General features: G+C 36.3%; 1 protein-coding gene across 9 annotated transcripts in view; it reads right to left on the bottom strand.

The window, feature by feature from the left end:
• The window catches only part of CADPS2 (calcium dependent secretion activator 2), a 316,209-nt gene that overhangs the window by 85,845 nt on the left and 208,804 nt on the right, over positions 1-21,560 (bottom strand). For all 9 annotated transcript variants that reach the window (XR_008449684.1, XM_054065620.1, XM_054065610.1 and 6 more), the window contains exons 12-14: positions 15,847-15,983; positions 12,037-12,224; positions 4-105 (exon numbers count right to left, since the gene is read on the bottom strand). Coding sequence is in view for 8 of the 9 variants with exons in the window: in XM_054065620.1 (XP_053921595.1) it covers positions 4-105; positions 12,037-12,224; positions 15,847-15,983 (427 nt within the window). In the remaining variant the exon portion in view is untranslated. The remainder of the gene's footprint in view (positions 1-3; positions 106-12,036; positions 12,225-15,846; positions 15,984-21,560) is intronic.

A 21,560-nucleotide genomic window follows, 5' to 3' on the forward strand; every position in this document is an offset into this window, starting at 1 on the left:
CACCTGAAATGGCTTATTTGATTTTCTAAAAGGGAACAAAGTCTTTCCTTAATTTCCTCAAACCTTTCTTTCTCTTCAACAGATACTGTTCCAATTCCATCTGGCCTGTAATATTAAATATTTAATAATTGTTGATATCTCTTCATGCTGATTCTTCTTTGAACAGTGATCTTTATTTTTAAAGCTTCCAGTTAACACGCATGCTACTCTCCTTTCTCCTTTCCCATTGATTTGAAAGATTAGCAGTAACGTGTGAATAGCAGAAAGACCAAGCTGCAACTATATAAAAAACTTCACTTTCGAGCTGAACTTTTCAATTCAATTCCTAAGTTTCTATCTGGCCCCAATATGAACAAAAGGTAGCATATACTTTTCCCAAATCATTCCTCATCCCAGACTGACAAATACCAGCATGTAAACAAGACTTCTATATAAATATACCATAAAGGATGCAACAAATAAACAGTCTTATAAAAAAAGAAAAGCACTTGCATTTGTTTAAGCATTAAATTTAAGTCCCGATAATTAATAAGCCTTGTAGTAAGCACGTTAGGCACACACATTAGTCTTATAAATTTCTTTATATTAAAATAATGACAAAATTAAAGACATTCAAATACATGTCTACCAAATGGCATTTTTGCTACGCAGTCACTACTAAAAAGAAGTACATAAAACCTTCCTGTTACTCTTTTAACTTCCAGCTTCAGGGTAACAAAATAGCTTCTGCTTTCCATCTGAGGTTACAACCCCCACACTAACTGTGGATCTGTCCTGTGCCTCCTCCAGAGCCTCCAAAATTGTATCTCAATGTTTCTAGAACTGAGAAAACTGCAGTAAAATGACATGAAGAAAGACAACATTCTATGAATATTCTATCAATAATTATGTAAGTATAGAATCATCTTTTTGCTAAATCATGACTTTCAATTTCTGCACTATACTTAAATCTGGAAGGGGTAAGTTGCTACCTGGCCAGAACATAAACAAGTCTGTCACCCTTTAAATCACTTATATTTGTGATCTGTTAAGTCAAAGTGGAAAGAATGTCTAAACTCTTTAAGTTACTATGAAGACAACAATAAAAATCAGATATAGTGGAGAAATGAGTAACCAGGCACATCAATATATTATTGTATAAATTTGATGTGAAAGAGCGAATAACTTATTGTCTTTCTTTTGATGGATGCCAGGATACTTTACCTCAGACTTCTGACAGATGGAACAGGTTCAAATTTAAGTAAATTGCATTGTCTGATTTCATTGTCAGGAGAGATTGTGCTCCGGAGTGATAAAGCAAATAGTTCTGTCATATTAAACGTCGCAGAGGCATGTCATATATATGACAGAAAAGACCTAGGGGTCCAGATAACAGTAAGTGAAAAAGGTGAGCCAGTAAGATGTCACATCTGTCAACCTGCACTAAGGCTAGGATCACTGCGTACTGGGAACCTGTCACTTCATGGAGTTTATTGTCATAAAGCACCTCGTTGACAACACCTAAAATTTTCAGAACTGTTAAGTATGTTTTCAGTGGAAGTTTGGATAGAAACAAAGGTTCCAGAAGGCAAAGAATTAGTACAAAAAAAGGTGTTAGAAAAATGTATCATCTATAGCACTGAAAAACTCATCTCTTGAAAATATGTTTATAGAAAACAGCAGAAATTCTGAATCATTATTTTATTTCTTCCTGTTAGCCTTATTGCAACAAGTAGAACATAAAAATGCATTTTCACAATACAGCTCTGAGACACATATTGTACTGGTGATCTTTTTTTGCTACTTTTCAGAAAATCTATCTACTACTGACAAAAAAGCATCCACAGAAAATAAGAATCTGACTTGGAGGTGAGCCAAGACAGAAAAAGTAGGTAGTTTCAGAACTCCTACTCATTTTGTATTCTAGATATTTTTCTTTAACTGCATTAAAAACAGTATAAAATAAAATATCACTGGTTTGAGATGGTTATTTTTATTTACAAATGAACGTGCCTGACAAAAAAGCCAGACTGCAGCAATTATTTGGTTTTCAGAGGTTTAGGTCATCCATATAAGAACTATTTTGCAACTAAAAGCAATAAATGTGTCTTTCCTACTATTCCAGATGTTAAAGATATTAGTTTGGATTTCATGTTTTTCAATTCAGCTTTCTTATTGCAGCCTGTGACCTCTCTCTCAAAAACCCAGCCCAGAAAAGTGATGGACTGTCTTTAGAAGAGTTTAACATTAAGAAGGTGAAGGGAGAATAAATTTTCCTTTGCCCAACATTCTTTTCCTACTTATTCTTCACAAATGCTTTTGGGATTAGAGAACCAGGTGAAACTGAACACTCAAAACCTGAGTAGCCTTTTCTCTCTCTCTCACTTATATTAGTTTTCCATTTTTTGAGAACTCTGTCAATTGGATTTGGATTGACCTGTCTTGTCTGCTTAATCATAATCTAACTGGCACACATGTAAAGTTGTCTCTATTTAATTCCCTTGGATTTAAATATCAAAAGAGATTTGAAATAAATACCACGTGAACTACACCTAGTAAATTCAAGTAGGAAGTAGCTGTTTGACCATAAGACATGAGTAATGATGCCAAAAATAGAGGTTGAACAGAATTTTTAAAGAGATTTTCACTACAACAGTCTTCCAAGATTGCTGTCCTGATGGCAGTCAGTTACTCTAGGGAAGGGGACCGACAGGGTGGTGGATTTAGGTTTTCCTCTGGGAATGGACTGTTTTTCATCACTTGAAATAATCCTTTAAAGACTGGAGTACCCTCTAGAAATATTTTGATGTCTAGAGGTCTTAAAATCTGTAATAATTTGCAGAGGTCACTTGATGTATTGTACGATTAAGAACCTTGTGAATAGCTATGGCACATGAGATAAAAATGGTACTCAAGTTCCAATGGGAATTAGATAGGATAGAGACTGGGTTGACTGTAGACTGTTTCCAGCCCTCAACTTTGGAAACAGCTTCTCCTAGTGGCTTCTCAGAGAGTGAATTGTTACCGTAAGCAAAACTGCTTTGTTGAGGCAGCCTTGAGAAATATAACCGAACATGGCTGACTCTTCTTTTTTTTGCTGGAACATTGTTGATACTGGTGCTTTTTGCATATTTACCTATTTTATAAACTTTTAAAGTCTTTTGAATAAGCTTTCCTCATTAAAAAACATAGACCATCACTTCAGTCTGTCATAAAAAAAGGATAAGAGGAGGGGGGGGAGTGCACAGATTGCTAATGTATACACACACACATAGATGAGAACAGTAAGGCTGACCAAAAGAATCTGCCAGAGAAAGACGAGAAATTACAATGAAAAACAAAATACAAGAAAAATACTTCAGCTAAAGTCTTACTTCAAGACGTATATATAATAAATTACATTTCAAGGGTGTAGAAAAACAAACCCCAAACTTACATGTCATCTTGGCTCCTAGAAACAAATTGTTTTAGAAGACTTCAGTGCTTTTTAAGAGCACTTGTTTCGAAATTCAGCAGGATGCACAATAAAATGAAAGGACAGTGATGATTTTCAAATTAGCAAGATAAAAGTTTGATTTCCTGTTTCTTAGTAAACAAAAGATTAGATTACCTAAAATCTTGATATAGAGATTTTATTATCTATTTATAGGACTTCAATATCCAAATTTGCCTTTATAACACAGCTGTATTAACTGAGGCTTTTGCAGAGGCCATGGTTTATGTTAGACAAATCTAAGGAAAACAATGATTTACACTATCAGCTTAGAAGCAGGCAGAGCAGACGTCTTTTTATTAACAGAAAATTAAGAGAGCAAATTATCACGTGGCCTTTAAACATAGCTTTAACCAGCAGGCACTTGAAGACTGAGCATTTTGTTGTTTATAATAAGTATTCTTCAAACACTCTGACAAAAAAAACGGCACAATAGAGCCTTCTGCTGTATGCATTGCTCGGGCTGATCCTACATCTGCTAACAGGTTGTACTCTCTTTTTCACAGTGAATGAAAAAGGCCAATTCTGAAGGCCACTAAAACAGATCATGATGATAAATCAGGTTAATTTTAATGATTTTTAGGCAGTTATATTTTAGGTGGGATTCATTAACGTCCTCTAGTGAAAAGCTAAGCTTATACTCATATAATAGCATTTTAGCCAAAATATAAGGGTATGTATAGGCATTAATGAGTCGAAATTAATGACAAATCAATCTATAATATCTAGAGAAGGTGAGAGTATATAACAGTATTAGCTGTTCCTTCATTGTGCAAGATAGCAAGGATGACCTTAAATATGCAGACCCTTATTTGTAATATTTCTTAATAACGTGTATTGTGATTAATATTCTATTGGCAATTTATCTGAGGCTTTTCAGAAGCAGATTTGTTTTGATATGTTAAAAAATTTGCCTCTGTTAATATTGCAGTGAGTACACATTTTATGGTAACACTACTATAGTTACTAGTACTTCCCAACACAGGACAGTATTATTCCCTAAACCAAAGGTGATGTCAACATGACTTCACTTGGCCCCTGCAACAGGGTGAAGAGCTTTGCTTCTAGCTTTGAACTCGGCAGAACTGTACTGATAACTTTCTCGTGGCTATTTACAATGGCAATATATAGAAAGCTCTATCACTAATTGAACAACAGTAATTAAAAAAACCCAAACACACAGAACTATTTAGAGAGCCCTTACATCAGAGGCTGAGGGGTGTGATGGTCATAAGCGAACCACTTAAAAAAGAGAATACATATTAAATTAAAGAAGGTTTACCTTCCTTTGTGCTTCACACACCTCAGAGATGATCAGCTTCCTAAACTGAAGGATGAACTTGATGCAAGATGCTTGGCACAAGGCAACTGAAAGACCTAGTGAAAAAGTTCTATTCTCAGCATAGCCCATGAGCCTCAGAAAAGGGGAAGATTACATACACTTGAAGAAAAGGGATATAAATGTCCAAGGATCAACTCCTTTTTCCAGTTCTGAGAGAACACTGCTTCTCATCTAGAAGCCCAAACTCACAGAGCATACCAATCCTAAAAGGTATATTTTCTCATTTTATTATTCTGGGGAAGTAATGGTCACTCATGACTGATAACAAATCACTTCTGAATAAAAACACCCTTTCCAAGATGAGAAATCCATTCTCATCATTTCCGTTACAGAAGGCTGATAGAAAAATGAGACAAATTACAAACCCAAGACTCTTGTTAAGGCTCTAGATGCTGTATCAAACATGAGAGAAAATTTATATAAGATGCTGATGGACTGATAGACTATAACTTCTAATGTAACATACTTCCCTAAAGGTCTACACTGTAAGAGATCTCAGGCTCCTTCCTCCAGCTGTTGGACAGTCTTGGAACATATCTAAGATTAAAGCAGATCTATGATTAAAGGCCCAACTGACAATAAAAAATGGTGAAAGAAGACCTTCCATCTGCTATCACTACAATACAGACAGAACATGTGGGGCTGAGAGTGAATAAGAAGAACAGAAAAAGAGGAGTTATTTTCAACTGCTAAAAAGGGAAAAGTTCCACAAAACCCCGCTAGCATTGGTTTCTTGCGAAAGCCATCTAAGAAGTCTACAGGCTATTTTTATCTACAAAATTATATATTTAAGAACATAACACTTCTGTGAAGAGATAACTGCACAAAACCTTTCATGTCAGATGGCAACCATGTGCTATAAATGGTGAAATGACTGATTTAAGGTCTGGAATTTTAAGTTATATCTTATTTGATATTGTTTATGAAAGATACAAACTGAAGGTTTGAGACCTTATCTGGAATACTTGAGACCTCATCTGGAATACTGTGTCCAGTTCTGGAATCCTCAATGTAAGAAGGACATGGAGCTGTTGGAACAGGTCCAGAGGAGGGCTACAAAGGTGATCGGAGGGCTGGAGCACCTTCCATATGAGGACAGGCTAAGAGACTTGGGCTTGTTCAGCCTGGAGACGAGAAGGCTCAGAGGAGATCCTATAGCGACCTTCCAGTACCTGAAGGGGGCCTACAGGAAAGCTGGAGAGGGGCTATTCGTAAAGGCTTGTGGTGATAGGAAGAGGGGGCACAGGTACAAACTGGAGAGGGACAGATTTAGACTAGACATTAGGAAGAATTTTTTTACTATAAGAGTGGTGAGGCACTGGCACAGGTTGCCCAGGGAAGTTGTGGCTGCCCCATCCCTGGAGGTGTTCAAGGCCAGGTTGGATGGGGCCCTGGGAAGCCCGATCTAGTGGGATGTCCCTGCTCATGGCAGGGGGGTTGGAACTAGATGATCTTTAAGGTCCCTTCCAGCCCACACTATTCTATGATTCTATAATTCTAAGGTAAAACCAGAAGATACAGACAATTAATTAGAGTTAATTTAGTCAGAAGAGAAGGAAACATCTATTCAGAAGCTCCGTGAAAAATGATCAGAAGACACAAAGCAATATAATGATATTATTTTCCATATTTTTACAAAGTTTCTTGTCCCACATCTTAAAGGGATGATTTCTCTGAACATTATTTTATCACTTGACACAAAGTGTAAAATTGCAATAAATTATTCTTATCATAAAACATCGAAAAATGAAAAGAAATATATGAATTCATAGCACTTTCTGAAGTTTCTATAGTTTCATTTCTCATATGTGTTTATTTGCTCCACTTTAGGATATTTCCTTCAAGTATAACAGGAGGAAGAAGCTTATCAGACGGTTTACAGTGTCAAATGAAGACAAGGATCTAAAACGAACTCTTGTAAAGGGCAAGGCTATTGCAGAGATATGAAATGAATTCTTTCCACTGGTGTTTATTATGAAGGAAATTACGAAGACCCCTACGCCGGAACCCTTGTTGATCACAGAAACAAAAAATTAAAATCTTTATTTTCAGCACAGATACGGCCCAAAATTATAGCAAGCATGAAATAGTTTATGGAACAAACCAGAAAAATGAACAGCATTCCAGGGCTAGAACTCAATTATGGTTATATGAAACTTCTGATGGAGAACTGTCTTCCTCCTGAGGACTGGGAAGTGAAGAACATGAGATCAATTTAAAAAAATAGAAGAATGCTACAGGGGAGGCAGGGAGAACTACAGGCCAGTAAGCTTTACATACATCCCAGAAAATTAGAAGGAACTATAATATGAGGATTTTTAAGGATAAAACTAAAGAATATTGGGTAAATATTATCTATTGTGAAGAAATCTGTAAGACTTTGAAGCCATAAGGCAGTGAAATCTTACCTTCTGATCTTCTTGGAGTTCTCTAAAGGGATCAATAACAGGTGGATGAGTGTGATCTGACTGATATGAGGTACCTGGATTTCTAAAAATCTTTTGTCAGAGACCCTAACCAAAAGCTTTTAAGGCAATTAAGCAGCCACTGAGTAAAAGTGAAAGTTCTTACATTTACAGTGAAAAAAGAGAGAGTAGGAATAAATGGTGAGCAGCTGCAGTGGAGGTATATTATCAGTAGAGTTCTGCAGGGATCTGTGCTGAGACTTGTGTTATTTTACGGTATTTATAAATGAACTGGCAAATAGCTAAGAAACAAAGTGATAGTAATTGTAATGATAGTTATGCAGCATTGTGTGGAATTCCAGAAAGACACTATGAAGTCAAAGAACATCAAACCAGTAAACAAGATCAAGACAGATAAATGCAATGAAAAATCCGTTGCTATTTGCAACAGAGACCTTGGTGTTATGATGGATAATTCCATGAACCCATACCTGTTCAGCAGCAACTGAAGAAGAAAATCAGCATTGGAAATTACCAGAAAAGGGTAAGGAATTAGCAGAAACTATTCATCCAGTGTAACCAATGCATGCTTCACTCATACTTGAATTTTAAATAGCAAAGAGACAACAGAGAAGGAGTATTTTTTTTGTCTCTCCTCCATCTCTTCCAATAGCAACAGAGAATGAAATGAGACATGTAGAAGTCAAGTTCAAAGCAAGAGGTCTCCAAGCAAGAGGAGGCTGAGTTGAGGAACTTTTTGCCAAAGGTGTTGAGGGTACAAGGGGCTTACACAGGTTCAGGGATGCAATTGAACAAGCACCTGAAGCAGGGACTCATTCCAGGTTACCGAATAGGCATATTCTGACCTGTAAAGAGTTGAAGACTGAAAGAGTACTAAGAGAAAATATTGTATATACTTGCCCTTTTCTTACTCCAAGCAGGTCAGTGCCGGAGACAGATGACTGAGTGGCTTAGAAGTACCCTGACTCAATATGACTGTTCTATGGAAACACAAATACACTAAAGATTTCAAAGTGAAGGCAGAAATAAACTATTTATCTTTCAGTTATAAACTCATTTTTATAGCATAACTTTCACCTTCACTCCTTATACGTGATCTTCCAATAAATCAGCTTTCTTTCTCAATAGAAAGAGGTATAACTGAGGAATATGCTTGAATTTTGAATTTTTCAATTCAGTCTGTAACTCAGCAGGTGGAAAGAAGTCACTTTGCACTTCATGTGATACCCACCAGCATCCATTTCAGACAAGAGGGACTGAATAGAAGTCACAGCATGAAAAGTAGACAAAAGTGAACGCAATAGGGAAGAAAACAATAGCTCCTACCTGGACTGTTTAGACTGAAATGTCAGCATTCAGGAATATCATACTGTTCCTTGTTCTGCCCATCTCACTTTCACCAGAGATACATAAGTGTATGCGTAACTGGAGCGTGAAAAGTTCACTTGTGAACTAATGACTTTGATGTGGACTATAAAGTGGAACTTTTCAGATGAAAAACATTGTGAAGAGCCAAAGGAGATACTATTGTAAAGTTACATAGCACCAGAAGCACAGCCAACCGAAGCTGATGTTATTTACTGGAGGAAAGGGAATTGGCTGATTCAGAAACCAGGATACGTTTTTGTTTAAACACTCAGCAAGTCTATTTTGCTTTTTGGCTATTTAGGAAGAGAACTTAAGAATGCCATTCAGAAAAGCAGAAATACCTTTTCTACATAAGCAATTTGTTAGCTGAGGCATAATACTCTTCCCAGTAGAAAAGGAAAAGCATGAATGAGGCTTCAATCCCTCAGTCTAGAACTCCGCACACTGTGTTTGACTCCGCATAAACATTTATGTTCCCAAATTAACAACACTGGCATAAAAGACACACTAAGTATCAGTATGCTTTATAACTCAGTCAGAATTTGTTATCTATATCTTCATCTCAGGTAAGAAAACAGTTTGGGACTGTTCTCTGGTCCTGAGACCAGATGGCAAGGTCTGCTGCTTACAGTCTACACCAGATATCAGTTCAGGTCTCCTCTGTGTTCCACAGTGTCCCTGAAGCTCTAGGAGAACAATTTACTTTTATGTGTTTTGTTAAGCAAATAATATGTAGTCATTGTGGTGCTCAGGATATGGCCCCAATATATTCTGTGCACATATACATATACATAAACATATACATATACTGGTTTAGATTTGCTCTGATTTGTGCTTGACTTTCTCCTCATAAGACCATCAGAAATGAAGGTAAGTGACACCTTTATCTGATCATTTGACTGATGTCACTAGATTTTCTGCTTCTCTAAAATTCATACCTAAAAGAAACTGATAATTTGAACTACAGATACAGCTGCATTTTAACATGCTCCTCTATCATTTGACTTCCAGATCATTTCTGATGATCTTTCTCAGGCTAGTGGAAGGTCTAAAATCCCTCTGTGAAGCAAAGGTGAAATATAAATTGAATACATCATGCCCAGAGTATAAAGCTCTTTGTCTTTCTTCTGTGGTCTTTCTAATTCTCATCCTGACTTATAAAACTAAGATGTATAACGCCAGCGATCAGCCTAGAACTTTGGCCTGTCACGCATTGTCTGTGAAATTCTTTTTTCCCTTTTACTATTTCTTAGTGCTGCGGCAGATGAATGAGTGGATGTATTATGTGGTATATATGTGTCTGTCATCCTCAGCGAGTGTGTCTGCTTCTGTCCTTGACTTACTTTTCTTCTTTCTTCATGTTTCTTTTTTCTTCCTTTTTACAATATTTCAGTTCTAGTCAGACTCTCTCTGTTCAACACTTCTTTTATTCCTAAAACACTCATAATGCTATTCAGAGAATATCTGTACAGAAGGAATAGACAGAATACAAACAGAGTGCTTACCACTGTGTAAATGATGTGCTCCCTGAGATATTTTCATGCACTGCACGCACTGTTGTCCTTCACTTAAATTATGAAATAAAAAGAAACGTATCTACCTTTCTTTTCAATTCTTGAAATAAGTTTGAGCAATTATCACTGTATATTTGTCTTGTTAGGTTGAAACCAGTAATAAAAAGGCTAGAAACAACAAAGACTTATCCTCAATAGAAAATACGTATGTGTCAGGTACTTCAAGAACTGACAAAAGAAGCATGCTTTCACCGAGAATAGGTTACCACGTAAAAGCCAGAAAATATCCTAACTTACCAGTATGAACGTTAAGATTCTTATGTGAATTTCAGTCACATTCAAAACCACTTCAATTTTGGATATTATTATCAATGATTACATAATGTTAATCTTGCACTACCAAACCACCCAGGTCACAAATGCCTGGCTCCTGTTCTCACAGATGAGGCTTTGTCTGATCCAATAAAGGAAACAATATCTTTTATAAGGATTGTCCCTCCTTCACTGGCTCAAGAACAATTAAAAAGGCCTCTGTGACTGACTGGCTGAAGGGCAACACAAACATACAGGTTGGGAATAAAATCTCTCTTGCTTCTGATGCCTACTGGGATTCAGTTTTAGGGGTTTACTGACAACATCACAGTAATCACTTTTTGGGACTGTGAGTAGGTTTTCCCCTAGTGGCAGGATTGTATCAGTTGAGAGGAGGAATATCTATTGGGTTTTCCTCTGATATTTTTGAGCTTTTCAAATGTAATTCCTACAGCAGTCTACAAAACTAGTGTGCACTGTAGGGTATACGTGCATGTTGTCCTATGATTTGATAGGCTCCCTGCCTGACTCCCAACTGCAGTACGAGGAGGACAGACAAACTGGAGCAAGTTCAGTGGACGGCTACAATGACAGAAAGCAGAGCATTTGCTCTCAGGAGAGGCTGCGGGAGTTGGGCTTGTTCAGCCTGGAGAACAGGTGGTGTTCAGGGGGCCTGAATGGCAGCCCCCCAGCTGCTACCGGGCGATGGACAAGAGACAATGGATATAACTACAGTGAAACAAGATAAGTTTAATCTGGGTAAAGACTTGACAGGATAAATCCCTAAGCAGCCTGGTCTGACCTCACAACTCACCCTGCTTTGTACAGGGCGTTGGTCTATAGATCTCCTGAGGTCCCTCCCAACCTGAGCTTTCTAATGATCCTAACTCCAATACCTGCTGTTCAACAACAGAGCTTGTCCCCTTACAATTTGGAAAAAGACATAAATGAAGCAAAAGCTTATTTTAAAGAATGTGTTTAGGACATTAAAGTAACAAGTTAATTTTTTCACAAGTCTTTCACTTGTAAGTAGAAGGAAGACATCATCCCAAGAGAATCCCTGTGACCAACAGCTCCTGAAGTGGCCTTCCCCTTTAGTGGAAAGTATTCCAGAAGTGTCCTAGCTCTTCCTGGCTGGGGGCCACACTACATTCCCAGTATATGTTTTTTCTCCCTGTTGTAGGGCGGTCAAAAGATATCAGTAAAGTATGACTACTTGCCAAACTACAGACTATAGAACAAGAATCAAAACTTCCCTTAAATTGCAAAACTGTTCAAAAAGTTCACTGGAAATACCATTCACTAACACAACACACACACACACACAGAATGCAGAAGACTAGTTTTTTAACAGGATGATACCCATTAGCCTTGAATCAGCCTGTCTATACAATGCCCAAGAAACGACACCATGTTAAGACAGTACAAACTGAAAGATTATTTTTTTTATAATAATCTGTAGAGAACCTCCAATATCCCTGAAGAAACTTTCATGAACTGATTTCTGTTGCATGAAACTTCCCTACCTGGTGAATGAAAGAACCTATAAATACTTTTGCTTCATCCTAAGGCTATGAATTTTAAATTATACCATTAAATTACCTGTTACCATGAACGTGAGAAGCACAAAATGCAAAACTGTAGTGCAGCAAGGTTGGATCAATGACAGAACCATTTTCTGAATGTTCAATCAGTTCATTGAGATAGCAAAGATGTCGGTGACAACCTCTTACTCCGTAGCGAGCGCAGTATTCGTCTAATACAAAGACTTGACCTGGGCTAAACCAACCCTGAAAGAGAAAGGCAAAAACCCCACAACATTTTGAGATTTCTTCTCCCACTCACAGCTTTTCAGTCGAACAGAGAGCAGAAGTATATATTTTTTATGTGCATTGCATAAGCTTTTAATACCAGAATGATTTATATCTGCTAATGTTGATCGCTTTGGAAGTTAGATTGAACAATAGTCCTCTTGTTGGAAGGAGTAAATGTCAGGAAACTATTTGCAGTTCTGGGTTACCACTACTACATAATATGTGGCTTATAAAAATATTCTAATATATCCCAAGTCTGGTACAGATTCAATTATATAAAAACCTAATATAAAATAAACTAACACTTCAAAATAATTAAGTTTGTTAAAGTTATTAATTGTAAGTTATGAGAGAATGTTTGGGTAATTATGAGGGACATTACCATGATAAAACAGAGATTGAGAGTCAGTTGGCTGTGGCTGCAACTTTAATGGGAGGGAACCACAATTTGACATATTTACTCTGTTTCTCATGTAACATGTACACTTTTAAAAGCTTTTTAACAACTTATATTTCTGTAAAGAGATACAAAGTTAGGACTTCTCTTAAAACTGCTTGAATAAGATAAGTAGGATTTGACATTTAATAATAATTAGATAATCTGGGGCGTGCTGAGGGCTTACTGGTGCAGAGTCTTGATGAAACCAGAATGGCATAACCCTGACACAGACATGAGCAGAGACTTTCCTGCCACAAAAACAGTTCTTGAGTGAATCCAGAGTGCAGAAAAAGAAATTAAAGAATTGCTTCTTGATGTAGAATTGTAAAACAGAAGAGCCTTGATTGCTTTGCCTCTCGATATGAAAAAAACGATAGCACATTGAGCTTCCAAAAAGCAGCAGGGAACAGAATGTAAACATTGGAAAACCACAGATACTGCATAGTGTTTCTAAACAAGCACTTTTCTTTGGTCTTTTCTTGACTGTGGTGATACTTTCCTCTCATCATCCTTGTCAAATGTTTAAGAGAGACTGAGGAACACCCAAACCCAAATATACAAATAACTTGGATAAACAAAACGATTTTGCAAGGCATGAATTCATAATATCAGTTTAGCAGCTGAAGACCAGTATTTCCTTATTGCTTGTGGATTCTTCTGCAAGCTCAGATGTTTTAATATTTATACAAAAATTCAGCCAAAATAGTATTAAACAATTCTTAAAAATAAATTCACATCAGGTTTAAATTATCTATGTTTTTAACTTAAACAAAAATCTTGCATGAGACAGGAATTAAAATTTTATATTCATCCTCAACTGTTGAATTTAACATATTATTTGAAACAAGAATACCTCAAAGTCATTTTATATATTTATTTGCTCCTGATTAATCTCGTTGAAGTCAATGTTTTCAATGCCTTTAAAGAGCTTCCTCTGTTTCTGGAGAACACTTAGCTTTATTACAGCACCCAGAACAGTACTCAGAGTTTTAAACTAATATCCAGTCATGTTGCAATCGCTCATGTAGTTTACAATTTTCTAGAAAATGTGGTGTTCCATTGAAAGAAGGAAAGAAAAAGGAATTTAACTGAATTTCTACAATAATGAGTATCTTATCTGTAGATATAATAAATAGTGGTTATTGTGACTGATATTCTGCCAATACATTGTCATTGTCACTGATCTCTCCCTACATTTTAATGGAAAACATGACAACAGGCTGCATGCCAATGCCGAGCAGTACAAAAGGAAAGAATTTTTAAAATTTCTATATTTTCTCATAGGAGGAACTTGCGACAAAAATACAAATTTTTAAAGGACCCATTACTTTAGCTACAGTCTCTTAAAGAGATCTGTTTTATTGTGGTCATTTTCATATAAGTACATGCCTTCCTTGCCCTTGTTCAACCCTGTACCTCACGTAAGTCTCACAAACACACAACAGAGCATTAGCTAACTATATATTTTTTAATTGTATAATTGAAAATCAAAACCAAAACCAAGAATACTGAGAAGGATGTAAAATTAAAGAAGTTCAGGTACTTTAGTAATTTAATAGAGAACTGTGCTTAATATTAATTCTTACACATTTTTGTTTAGAGTTTCACAAGCTCTATGTGTGGGTAATCTATATTTATTGAAATACAGGGATGCATTGTTTTTAAAAAAGACAAGAAATGAGTTGTTTAGGAAAAAAAAATCACACTTATACATTAATGTATCCTATTGCTACTTTGACATTCCTGATTTTTTTAATTAAAAAATGTAGTTAAATATGCAATGTACTAAAAAATGATCACCCATTCTACTTATTAAAAGGTGAATTTTAAAAAGAAGAATAAGAAATGCATCTGCTTTATGGTTGCTATAGCACTGTGCATTTCACCTAACCTCTACTAAAAGTTCCTGATTTCAAGGTTATATTAAGTGTCTTACAATATTATTATTATAAAGACAGATTTTGACCCCAATGCACTGTTAGGAAGCTAACCATTTTCTCTTTGAGTGCCAATTACTTTGTACAGATGTACCTTCAGGCCTCTTCTTTGATTCAGTGTGCAGCCCACAGTCAGAAAATGAGTCCTTTAACTTTTTCTATACATACTTATCTGGTAGGATTTTAAAAAGGAAGCAACTGTCGTCAAATAATTTTTTATTTTTTTTACACTTGCAAACAAACCTAACCCCATTCTGCCCCCCTCCCCCCGTTATCTTTGTATTACATGACTAGTCAGATCAATGGGGAAAAAACCCTAAAAAAAATCCTATTTTATTTCTGTATGGACAGTAAAGTGAAAAAAATTAAGTGCTTTGAGGCATTTTAGGTCCTTAGTGAGAGATAACTATTTCAGACATGATATCAGGTAAAAAATTAAGCCTCAGGAAGTTATGAGGTCTCACCCACACAAACTTGTTTAACAAGTGTGTATAATCTGGTAGAATTCCACAAGATTGTTACTGGTTTTCCCTACAGAAAAAAACCAACAACCAAACCCAGAAGCAGCCCCATCCTCAAGTCGTAGTTCCACAAAGCACATAACAGAAAGTGTTAGGTAGGCAAAGTGATCTGCAGCTACGAATATGGAAGCATGTTATGCTAATATCTTGTCTTTTATAGCTGTCTTTGAATGTGAGAAATATCCTTTTTTTTTACAGAGAATGCACTTGTTTTTCTTAATAATCATACTTCCTTTTTTTTCCCCAGTTCAGGTAATACATTTATGTCAATATTGCCTGTGGTTCTGTTTCCCTTCTTTTGGTGTTTTTCTTTCTTCACAACACAGTGGAATGAAGAATTACAAGATAGGTGAAAATGCTTAACAAGAAATAACTGCATTTGTACCTTAAAATGCCTATACAGGTGTCAGTGAATCCTACCACAGGAGTTCTTACCATTATAAAAATCTTATGGTTTTATTTAAACCTCCATAGAGGACATGATAAATTTCAGCTGATAACATCAGAGAGAGTTTGGGTCTCTGCTTTCTATTGAGTGGCACAGCAGCAGCTTGCAACAGTATAATTTTCATACTTGAAACCAATCGATTGGACCCTTTATTCCAACCATACCGGCAGCTATTGAATGAACTAGGAAGAAAGGACTACTTTGTAACAACTATTTCTCACTTCTTTAGATCTGTCTTCCAGCTAGTACTCACCAAACAAGAATAGGAGTCATTCAATCTGTGATCCAAGGTCTGCCTCTGAAGTAGTCTAAAGAGGGACGCATGGTCAAATTTGCAGGGATTAGCAGATATAAACTCATCCATGCCATGCTTCTGGCCACGGTCTGTGTCTGTTCATACAAAGGAAAAATGTGCAGAATGATACACGTGAGTGTGTGTGCAGATCTATAAACACAAGTGTATACATGGTATATAAGTCTCAATATATAAACTTTCTTGAAAATATTTTGAAGAAACAAGTTACAGAAGATGCTTGTAGGTGACACTATAGAATATAGTTTTTTAATCTGGAAATAATATTATTGAATTCTTTTTTCTATTATACTAGTCTATGGAATGTAATAGTGAAAAAAATACAGTTTCTACCCACTGGCAAATTAAATAAAACAATTTAGAAAGGCTACCTTAAAACCAACATAGCACATTAAAATAATTCTTAAAGAATAGTTTTCCAGTGGAGCTCTTCAAATGCTATAATTTACAAAACAGTGCTATGAGCATGGAAAAAAAAGTGCTCTATGATTTCCCGGGTTTGCGCGGCACTCTTTCTAATTTTAGCAAAAAACCAAAATAAATACACTTGCCTTCACTGCAAAAAAAAAAAAAAAGAAAAAGGTTTATGTATTTATTTCCTCAGATAAGAAAGAGCATCTTTACTGCTAATCAAAGTACCACTCGTAGAAATATTCATCATGGCTTGAAACCTACTTCTCAAATGGCAAACTGGAGCAGAAATGAACACACTGGCTTGAGCTAGGTCATTTCCAGCCTTCTTTTTGTACTCAGCTTTTAATGAGATGAACCTTAATGTAGTAATGGCAAAAAGCTCCTTCAACCTTCCAGCGAAGAGTAGTGAAAAAGGGAGCAGCATTTTTGTGTAAATACATCGAGAAAACATACCATCCCAAATGGCACTTCAATCAAAGGCCCAAATTTATTGTTCCTCACAGACTGCATCTTTCAACGCCTTTAGACCCCGCGGGTTTATCAAAAGAGAAGCTCTAGTGATTGCTTTCATTAATGCTATGTTTTGTCAAAGTCCTCAATGTGAATTATCTATCAAGTATGGACAGAAAAAGCCTTACAGTGCCCAAAAGGACTAGTTATGTATTAGCACATTAGCTGCCTTGGATTCTATAGACTGTACTGGGGTGAACAGTCCTATCAACTTAAAAATTGACTTCCCCTTTCAATAGGATCTTAGCTCTTTGTTCCTTTAAATTCAAATCTAGGTCTTTTTACATTCGTTACCAGAAAATGTATCCTAAATGCAATTTTGAAAACCTGCATAGTACAAACCTAAAATTTCTAAAGAAAAGGAGACAAAAGTTTATTGATTAAACCCAATTATAGAGTCAGGTTCATAATAAAACTCAATATTGATCTGTGGGCATGATGCTAACATAATCAGTCACATTTAGAAATTTAGCCCCAGATCATATTGATCCATGTCAAGTCCAACTTTCAGCTGTATTTGTGGATGGGAGAATTATTTAATTCAAGCTGAAGGATCTGCAGCATCACATCCTGGAAAGACGCAGAAACTAATTCATATCACTTGGCTTTGCATTGTCAAAGCAAGAGTCACATCCATGTGACAGATTTCACCAAGGTGGATGTAGCAAATAAACAGTATGATAATACATCAGTGGTGTAAGGTATGAGAACATCATCCTAGAGAAGCAACAGAATATATTTTTAATGGTTTAAGAATCAGCACTGTGTGTGATTACATAGATTAACAGTATTTCAATGAGCATTAGACGAGCCTATCATTAATGACAAACTTACCTCCCATTTTTGACATAGGTACATGAAATACTCTCTCTTAAATGTTTTTAAACACATGAATTCAAAGATAAACAACTGATAAATCAACTACATAACTGAAAGTATTAAGCCTCAAAGTGAAGTTATCTGTAGTTTCCAAAATGAATCACACACAAGTAAAAGTTTTCTAAACACAATCTGTTTATTGTGTAAATGATTGGTTTCTGCATTTCTTGTAAGTTTTCCTTCTTATAAGGATATCTGACTTATTGAGTCATTGCATAAAGTAAGACATTACAGAAAAGAAAAAGAATTAATGGTTATTTCTGGCATTGGTTTCATTATGGTTTACAATGTTCACAGCTGAATCTTTTGTAATTTAACTGGATTGATTTTTTTTCCCTCTGGTTAACTCCACAAATACAAAAAATTCTCCTTTTGTTAAAAGAAAATCTGTGTAAGTACTGACAAGTAATTAAGTATTTTGAAATCAGAAGACCAGATGTTGCAAAAGAAACAGATTTAACATTCTGATAGAGTCATCTAGATGATAACTATGTTTAAGGTGACCACTTGAATGAATATAATGTGCTTTGTGAAAGCAGAATCTGCTATTACATAATTCGGGCAAAATAAGAAAAAATATTTTTCTAAAGATATACATACTTCCTAGATCTAATTCTACAAAATTATCGATGACTGATCATCATCTTTTTAAGTGAATCAAACAATACAAATAGCATCATCAAATAGTTACAGAAGAACTGCTACCAAATATATTTTGACAACAGAAAAAAGAGTTAAAAACTTACCTTTGCCAGCTGTAGGCAAGCAGGAAATAACAGAAAAATAGATCTAGTGTAATATATTAGATTTTATTTTACTGTTATAATATACATTCAAGATAACTGGTAAATCTTTTTAAACTGGGTTTAAAAAATAAATGAATGTCATCAAAGATTATGAGGAACTCAGAAATATTACAAGACTGTAATTAAAAAATTATTTGACATCCTATTTGTAAAAACTGTTAGAGTGATTGCATTTTTCACATGTCCTGTTCAAGCTACATGCAAATGCAAAAGATAGAAAGAGTGCTATATGTTGATACACTTTCTCAGTCTTGGGAAATATTGGGAAGATATTTGGGATAGAACTTTGAAGCAGTAACACTTCTACTTTTTCATAATTAACTTTCTCCTCTTCTTAAAGGAATTTGTTGTCCTGCTTTCAAGTCGCCTCCAACTAAAACTCATTGCTTTGGCTGCTATCTCAATGTTACTCTGTTTCATGTTGTGCATTTATTTAATCTTTTGGAAGGGTTTAGCCAAAAAAAGGATCTTTTTTTATTAAGGTAGGACGAATACATATATTTTAAAACCATGCCAAAAACTTACATAAGCTGTTGCAGGGATTATAGCAATTTTTTGGAATGTTCTTTTAGACAAGGATATTAATTTTGGCCGAATAGCATCCTGAATATGCCTTTGCCATCTTTGCAAGAAACTTCAATTTTAGCCCAGCTGCAAAGGCTATAGAAATCATCATACCCTCAGTGACTCAGTAGAATTGAATGAATTCAGACTACCATGAATTCCAGGTTTGTGGCACATGCTCAAGTGGTTCCTAGTGACAATGAAATCAGCAGGCATCACTTCTGCTCTGTTCCAGACCAGAAACAAACCCATGTTTTCTGTAGCATTTACGCAGTGCTAGGGTGAACTACAGGAGCCGGCCTTGAACAGAGGTGACCTCCTCTCTTTTGTGGCTCTCAGTGACATCCTTATTTGACTCTAAGCATTGTGGCAGCGATTTGAGCTAACTCAGGCAGGCAGGAAAGAAGAGCAGGTAGAGACAAGAAATCTAGTATTGTAAGGATTAGAAAGATTTAGACAGTGGGACTAGCAGGGTAAGAACTATGACTCTGGTACAGAAGAGGCTGGAACTGGTTGGATGAAGATGAAGGCACACATGTTCTTTGCAAAGGACAGTGGCAAGACATGCATTGCATTCCTTCAAGTGCCACTCCACACAGATAGTGATAGCTTACATCGGGAACATTTTGACTCCTGATCATTGACCAGGACTCCAAGGTGCTACATGCTAAGAAACACAGGCCAAAGAGACAATCTATGCCCCCGGAACCTCATCATTTACACATCAGCCAACAAAGTAATAGATGTAGAGAAAGCGGCAGAACATGAGAAAGCAGCTAGACTATATAGCCTGACCATCAGGCTGGGGACAGCTCAGTGATGGACTGCCAGTATTTTGCCATAGGACCTAATACTATAAAAGTGCAGTACCAAGTTGCTTTACTCAGAAATGAAGAAATTGGCTAGTGCTCATTTTAGAAATTTGTCAGGTGCAATAGCAGTGTGATTCCAGTGCCACATTTAAATGTGTTATTTACCTCACTGGTAGTAAGTATATCAAGTTTCTTATAAATTACTTGAATGATCTTGTTGATGTTATACAACATCAACAAGAAGAGACTCTGTACATTCAGATCAATTAGAGATCTGTATGTTGGCCTTTTGGAGTGCTGTTGCCACACGCAAAAGCAGCATTTCCATTTTCTGAATTTGTGATAATTGCTGTAAAGATCGGTTAGACCCCGGGTGTCTTATTATAATCACATTCAGTTTCTTTTCAGGAGTTCCTGGTGTGCTTGTTTTGATCCAGCTCTGAGATGGCTGGTTCTTGTTCGTGTCATTTTAAGCACCCTTTTCTAAAAGGAATTATCTTACATGGAATAAGACACTAATAACTGCAAAAAATATGGCCTTTTTTTATAAAAAAGGTGTCATTCATTCCTTTCTACCAGTTTCTTTTATATAAAAGGAATAATTCTATCATAGCTTACAAAAATTCTGAAAGAGTTTTGAACTTGAGAATATAGAAAACTGTGGAGGCTGTGAAAACAAAGTATCATTTACTGTTATTTACATGTATACTTAATTAAAAATGTTACATGTTAAATGAAATGCTTGGGTTTTGACAAGTTGTCATTTTAAGCTAATAATGTAACGTTAACTTTGGAAGGTAGAATTTTGTCTAGAAGGCAATGGAAAATGGAAATGTTAGCATTTATTACTAGCAAAAAATTAACCTTACTACAGCTAGGTGTAGAACTATAGAATAGTCTGGGTTGGAAGGGACCTTGGAGCCAGTTCCAACCTCCCTGTCACAGGCAGGGAGACCTTCCACTAGATCAGGTTGCTCAAAGTCTCATTCAGTCTGGCCTTGAACAACAGTAGGGATGGGGCATCCACCACTTGTCTGGGCAACTTGTTCCAGTGCCTCACCACCCCCACAGAAAAAAATAAATTCTTCCCAAAATCTAATCTAAACCTACCCTCTTTCAGCTTAAAACAGTTACCCCTTGTCCTATGACTACATCCCCTGATAAAGAGTCCCTCCTCATTTTTCCTGTGGGCCCCCTTTGAACACTAGAAGGCTGCTATGAAGCATCCCCAGAGCCTTCTCTTCTCTAGGCTGAACAACCCCAACTCCCTCAGCCTGTCCTCATAGGGGCTCCAGTCGTCTGGTCATCATCGTGGCCCTGCTCTGGACTCTCTCTTGCAGATCCATGTCCTCCCTGTGCTGAGGACTCCAGAACTGCACTCACTACTCCATGTGAGGTCTCACTAGAGCAGAGTAGAGGTGGGACATCATCTCCCTCAACCTGCTGGTCACACTTCTTGTGATGCTGCCCAGGGTACAGTTGGCTTCCTGGGCTGCAAGTGCACATTGCTGGCTCACGATTACAGAAGATGTTTTTAAAACACAATATATAAAAACATTGAAACATGTCTCCCTAAGCTGATTTTTCTCTGCATCTAGCAGATTAAAGATAATTAAATTTTTTCAAGCTATTGGAAGTTCTTTTTGTGCATTTTATCAGGATGAGTTGC

The sequence above is a fragment of the Cuculus canorus genome, chromosome 1 (genome assembly GCF_017976375.1).
Source record: "Cuculus canorus isolate bCucCan1 chromosome 1, bCucCan1.pri, whole genome shotgun sequence".
Taxonomy (NCBI): domain Eukaryota; kingdom Metazoa; phylum Chordata; class Aves; order Cuculiformes; family Cuculidae; genus Cuculus; species Cuculus canorus.